Source organism: Sinocyclocheilus rhinocerous, unplaced genomic scaffold (assembly GCF_001515625.1).
Source record: "Sinocyclocheilus rhinocerous isolate Xijiao unplaced genomic scaffold, SAMN03320098_v1.1 scaffold1120, whole genome shotgun sequence".
Lineage (NCBI taxonomy): Eukaryota > Metazoa > Chordata > Actinopteri > Cypriniformes > Cyprinidae > Sinocyclocheilus > Sinocyclocheilus rhinocerous.
Window position 1 is genome coordinate 361,954 of NW_015666179.1, and position 6,876 is coordinate 368,829.

Here is a 6,876-nt window from a genome sequence, read left to right on the forward strand (position 1 = left end):
GTCTCACGCGCACACTGTAGACTTGCGTGGCATTAAAAAAAGACTTGCGTAGCATATACCGGTTACAGTAACTTGGGACGATGTCAAATAAGAGCTCTGTGCGGACCACAAACTCCCCCCGACTGGGTTAGAGGTGTGGCTGAATCCGTATTCAGAAAGGCACGGAAAACAAATAACACGTTCTACGGAGCCACTAAAGGGACATGGTTAGCCGCTTGCTAGCGGTAGCCTGTTACATTACAGTACATACGTTTCACTTACCACATAAACAGAGTAAGGAGAGATGACTGATAGGATGATGGCGAATGATTTGCAGATCCTGAGCAGCACTGACAAACATCTAATCTTGTAAAATGTGTGGTAAGTACTGCCGAGTGCTGCTCCGTACGTGAGATCGCGAATCTCGAAAGTGAAAGTAAAAAAACAAGCGTGCGTTCATAATAATTTAAATGCCCCGCATATTAATAACGGCTCCCTGATGCCCGCAGTTTATATACAGTATAATTACCCAATGATATAATTGCGACAAAATATGCTTCAATATATTCTTCCTCCCATCTCGTATCTATTACCTTTAGGGGTTCCATTTTTTTAAATGGAAAAGTCCTAGCCTTATGAGCAGTTCATTTATGCTAATCGACAGACTGTTATGTTAATAAGTGCCGACATTCGGTTATGTTTATTATATTAATATGTTTCAGCACGTTACAAACATTATATGGCTTGAGTTAAGTTAGCCTATCTTCTGAATTAAACAGTTTATCATACAGATTGAAAGCCTGAATCCCATCTCTCTCCGTTTATGGGTATTTGTGCGTGCATGCGGGGAGGGGTGCGATTTTCGAATAATACCCAGCGATTTTCGAATATTATTTTTGCTTGGAATGCCCATCCCTAATAAATAAATAAATAAATAAATAAATAAAATATATATACACACACACACAATCTAAATAAATAAATAAATAAATAAATAAATAAATAAATAAATAAATAAATAAATAAATAAAATATATATACACACACACACACAATCACTTTTTGTGCTCAGCAATAAAGGGTGGTTGATCAGCTTTTTTTTGAAGGCTTGATTGTGTTTATAGGGTGCTGTGTAACAGTTTTTTTTTTGTTTTTTTTTTAAATGCATTATTTTCACATATTTTACCTTTATTCTACACCACTGTTTCTGTTCTCCTAAAAACGGTCTGTTGAGTTCCTGGTTCTATGTAGCCCCTCCCTCAGAAATACACAAAGGGCTCAGATTGGTTAGCTGGCCCAGTGTGTTGTGATTCGCTAACCGCCTAGTGCACATTGTCCGAAAACACCACCCACTTGCCATAACGAGTAGTTGCATGTGCTCCGGTGTATGGTAAACAATGGCATCAATATTGCCTTATCAATACGTGCCTGAATCAGACCCAGAGAATATTAGTGAAGAGGATCGAGCAGAACCTGTACAAGCACGGCTCTTACAGGACGATTCAGAATGGTATGTTTTTGTTTGTGGTGGTCTCATACTTTTTAGATGTGCTGTTTTGTAAAGTTGTAAATGCTACTGCCGTTTATGTTTGCTTTTGATATACGCTTTTATCCTGATTAAAGCTTTAGTACTGCACAATACATGATTGTGTTGTAGCATTTTTGTAAAGTAATTGTTTAATTTGTAAAAGAAATGTTTGCTTAACAAAATCTAGTGAACCGGCATTGAACTCACGTAGACTGAGAAAGCTGTCCTCCGTAAAAAGTGCAGCACAGAGAACTATATTAGTATTATAATTTTAACCAACATAAATTAACAAAAATAAATTTTATCCAACAAAGAGGACCTGCAATCGGGGTAAAAATAACAGCATTTCGACGGCATGGCAACAACATTCTACTACAACAACTCTAAAGCAGCCCAACATGGCCTCGCCCCCTTTGCTGTGTGTTCCGGGGGCAGGGTTTATATAAATGTAAAGTTTTTGGAAGCAGCATGTTGTAGTCCCTACCAGCCTTTTTTGTAGTCCTTAAACTGCGATTTCTTTAAAAGAAAATATCTCCCTTTGCATTGAACTTTGAGCGTAGTAACTTTGCAGATGTTGTTTACACTCTTAACAGCAACACTACATACAAACTTAAAAAAATGAAATCATAATCAACCACCCCTTTAAATATAAATCCAGAGAACTGTCAAGAAACATTTTAGGGCGTCCTACTGCATGAGCGCACTTTACTGGTCATAGGGCAAATGAACAGCTTTGCACCCACCTGGCAGATGATGTCCCTGTTGGAGAAGCGGACAATCATCCTATACTTGGGTGTGTTGTACTTGTTCTTGTCTTGAATAACCAGGCGCTTCCGGGCAAAGTAATCAGTTTTTCCCTCTGGGAAGCAAGACAATGAAAATCAGGCATATCTGTATGACTTTATATAACTGTTAATGTTTAAAGCTCTGCATTTACCTCTCCTTCTCCTGAACTTCACCTGGTACCTCTTGAAGTAGGCCTTGTTCTTCACTACTTTAACGAATCCCTAAAAGATAACACATTTTAAAGTCATTCACTTCAGAGATTCAACCTGCAGGCTTAAATCAAACGGTCGCTGTATAACCGTAAAGGGTTGAAAGGCCTCCCAATAAAGTGTTGAAGGCGTAGCATGCTAGCATTTATCATCATGCAAACGATCGGTCAGGTGTTTAATACTATATTGTGCTTTTCTGAGAACGTGTCAGATTCCGAAAACCATCTACAACGTTGCAAATATTCATCATAGTGTGCATCTGTCTCTGAAACTCATGTGGGAAGGGCTTGAAATGAGCCATAAGGCCACGCTTGAACTCTGTCTATCGGAGAAAATCTTAAGCCATCCTTTTATTATCGGTCATCACTCAATAATGAAAAGGCACCAAACAGATAACTAACCTTTAGGGAACATAATAATAGAAGTATTGCGGCGCTGTACTGACCATTTTGTAGACTTTTCAGTCTCCTAAGCCGGAGCCTGGAGTCAAACTAAGGAGTTTTGACTCCGCTGCACTGGAAAAGAAAGAATGATGTGCGCATGCGTGGTAAATACCGTCGCCAGCGGGGCAAAACAACACTGCGAGGAGGAAAGCACAGCGACACCTGCTCTTTTGGATGTATAACGGCAAATATGAGCTAAAATATGTTTGTACTGTATGTGTATGAGCAATGCAATATCAAAAAAGACATCTGTCCAGCTTATAGCCTATCGCTTTGTTCCAAGAAACACTGGCGTTATGTCATAACATGGAGATGCGGTTTAGCTGTCTACTTTATAGCCTGTTATCTGTACTGTATTTTATGCTACTTTTTCAAATGTATGTTATAAAAAAGGGGTCAAAACATAAAACATTTAAATTCAACATAAGCCAGTTCAATGCATTACTTTTTTAAGATGTATTGTTGGGAAGGAAGATGTGTAGATTCAATGTCATTTTGCAATAGGCCTATATTTGTTTGTTATTTGTTTTATTTGTCTTGATGTTTACTTTTTCTGAGTATTTGCTGAAGGTAATTGAATATTTGTTTGTATTTTATTTAGAATACTATGTCTGCATAGTTGGAGGTGTGATTTTTTTCTTTTTTACATTATCTACAGAATTAATGGCTGTTTTAAATAAGGTGTTCTTAAATTTGTTGGTACTTTGCATGTGTTTTAAACCAAAGGAAGCTTGACTGACTGAAACATTAATAAATAAAAATATTTTTGTGATGATGCAATTTTGAGTAGTGTGCAGGATTTCTGTATTTTTAGGTAATATTTACTGTGTGAACATTATCCACTGGGACAGCAATCAAGCTGTAATTTTGTTAAATTATGGAAAAGTCTGAAAAAAATATAATTTAATTTAATTATTTACTTATTTAAAATTATTTAGAACTATTAAAGATATTATTTAAATATAATTTCCCCAACTATTATTTCCACCACAGGATGTTATTAAACACATAAACAATTTGAAATGTGGTGGAAGTGTGTTGGAACTACATAAACAATGGTCATTACCTATGAGATCTGGAGCAATTATGCTTTTGTAATCTCAGCAGAATTCTCCTTAATATTTAATATCTCCTTAATTTTCTTTTTATAAATTCAGAAAAAAATGTGTTTGACGGCTTAACTTTTATAGACACACCTTCAAAAGAGAAGACATTAACCTCATTACATGGAGAAAGTAATTCTCTTTTCTGTGTCCTAAAATAGGTTCCACGTAAAGCGATTCTAATAGGCTGGATTGCTGCGTCAGTGATGCATTGTTGGAGAGAGAAAGGTGTGTCCTACATCAGAAAGAAATGAGATTAACGTCAGCACAACCAAGCAAAACCAGAAAAGTTAGTTGCTGTGCGACGTCTTCTGCCACCGGTGTACCCAAACTGTCTGTGTATTCACTAACTTCCAAGAGAAATGTACATTTTGCAGATGACCTAGCCATCTAATGGTGAGTTTATTCAATTATCAGGCCTATTCTTTTCACAAGGGCCCTTTTTTAAGAGAATATGATAGCAAGGACAATCTCAATGTATCATGTAAATAAAAACAGTGAAAGAATATGATTATAGTGATGAAATACACTGGGGATTATTTAGAAAACATTACAGCTGTGAAATATTGATTTGAAACTATGGCTTTAAATACAAAGAAATGAGGTAGAACTGCTTTGAAATCACTTATCTGTTGTTGACAGCTTATTAGTATTTAAGTTATTCGAGCTGTCTTGCTTATGGACCTGTACTGTGAAGAGCAAATAGATGGGCTCATTGTTATATCAATGACTAAAAGACAATGATTAAATAACTACATTCTGTTTATTATGTTCTCCCATATTGAGTGGTTCCTTTCTGTTTATATATTACAGCTGTACATTTAGTCACTGAAGATGCACAGTGAAAAAAAAAACCTAGAGGTGGACCCTGAAATTGTTTTATTAGTTTTATACGTTTTTAAATGAATTGCTTTATATTCATTTTGTCGGCACTCGTTGGCAAGAGCGTGTGTGTTTACATGTACTGTTTACAGCAGAGGGTAGTAGAGAGCTGAGAAGCCATGCAGGCGGCGCATTTGTACGCATGCGCAGTTCTGTCCAGCGCAGCCGCAGCGTCTTCAGATGGCATGAGCGACTGCTGGAGGAGCTGCAGCAACTGGCGTGCTGTGTGCGCCCACACAGGGTTACATTCAGCCTCTCTATGGACTGGACTGTTGAAATCTTGCCCAATTGTGAAAACTGACCGCTGACGTCGGGCCTAAACCCTCAGTGTTCGCAAGGTTGTGCAACTTTACCTCGCTCCATGGAAAGTTAATATTTAGCTAAAACCCCTGGAATCGAAAAAGACTTCAAGGTAAACAGTTTGAGACCGTTTTAATCTAGTATGTGTGTGTGTGCTTGTTGCAGCAGGGAGGTGAATGCCGACCAACAACGACCGTTGTTTGTTGTGGTTGTTTATATAGTTGTCCATTTAGTTATTCAGGCTCATTTAATCTAGCTGCTTGTCAGCTACTAAAACACCGTTTAAATACTAAAATATGGTTTAACAGTTGTCAGTTTTGAAGCTCTTAAAACAGTCCCAGCATTACAAGTTGAGGTCTTGAGACTATCTGTTAGCCATCACTGCTAACTGCATTAGCCAGAGTGTCAGACATCTCAATAAGACACGGCTAACACTAGTCAGCACGTATGCGTAACGTATTACATTTTTATAAAAGTTATATTGACATAGCCTGCCATATGTGGTCAATTTAGCATTTTTACATTAAGGTTTACTCTAAATCATGCAAACATATATTGTACGACTGATGTTGTGAGCTACCTGATGGGTTGTTTGCCAACAGATATTTAAACGCCAGTGGATTTGCTGTCTTATTTTTACCGTTGTCATTTTTAGTTTTGAATAACAGGTCCATATTTGTGGGCGTATAGGACAGTCTCTGGTCATTAGAGGTTAATGCACGTGCGTGTGGTCACAACATTGTCACGGATCACAGCGCCACCTCTAGATGTCTAGTCTAGGGTGGGGTGAGACTCAGCATGCATTGATCAGGGGAAACTAGAGGAGTGCCGCGATAAACAACAACAAAGACATTAATTCATTATGTTTTTATACTTTTGCACAAAGCATTCTTCCAGAATCTTGATAGTCTGATGCATCATGGGAGTATTTCTATTGCGTGCACCTAGTTTAATATGGTGCGGGGGTCTCCAAACTCAGTCCTGGAGGGCCGGTGTCCTGCAGAGTTTAGCTCCAACTTGCCTCAACACACCTGCCTGGAAGATTCTAGTATGCCTAAAGCCCTATTCGCACGGGATTAGTACTATCTGGGGACCTTGTGTGATTTTGAAATTACCCCTCCACATCTGAATTTCGTGTGGTGCATTCGCACGGGATAAGCGAAGCCTGTGATTTTACTCGAATTTACTGACTTGTCTCCCGGATACCCGGATGTCAAGGCTTTGAGAGTCCCGTTCTATGGTCCAGATGGATAAAAAAAAAGAAAAGAAATTAATATATTTTCGTGCCCTGTGACATTTACATTTCACCAGGTTAAAATAATATCTCAAGCTTTATGCTTGATTTATTTGTAACACATTAACCTCAAAACCTTTTCAGCTTTCTCTTTCTGCAAATTGTATGGTGTAGCGATATGAAAGCACCCAAAATACTATCAAACACTCCAGCGCAGCTCCATTCTTCGCGAAAGATGGATAAAAAGGCACACAGGAAGCAAAAACCTTGAAAAATTATATACGACTCCACCAAATCCTGGCCAAATCACAGAGATGCCGATTCGCACGGGACTAATGGTGCTTTTCCACTGCATGGTACGGCACGGTACGGCTCCGGGCGGGTTACTTTGGGGGGGGTTTTCACTGGGGAA

The 6,876-nt window shown here is 38.4% G+C and overlaps 1 protein-coding gene and 1 pseudogene across 1 annotated transcript in view; one reads left to right on the forward strand and one right to left on the reverse strand.

The window, feature by feature from the left end:
• LOC107732018 (60S ribosomal protein L5) overlaps positions 1 to 3,046 on the reverse strand; it is a 20,962-nt gene extending 17,916 nt beyond the window's left edge. The window contains exons 1-3 of the mRNA XM_016543248.1: positions 2,948 to 3,046; positions 2,445 to 2,514; positions 2,251 to 2,366 (exon numbers count right to left, since the gene is read on the reverse strand). Of these exons, the coding sequence (XP_016398734.1) occupies positions 2,251 to 2,366; positions 2,445 to 2,514; positions 2,948 to 2,950 (189 nt within the window). The 5' untranslated portion in view covers positions 2,951 to 3,046. The remainder of the gene's footprint in view (positions 1 to 2,250; positions 2,367 to 2,444; positions 2,515 to 2,947) is intronic.
• A 1,315-nt stretch (positions 3,047 to 4,361) lies between these two features.
• Positions 4,362 to 6,876, forward strand: part of LOC107732019 (ecotropic viral integration site 5 protein homolog) — a 59,275-nt pseudogene continuing 56,760 nt past the window's right edge.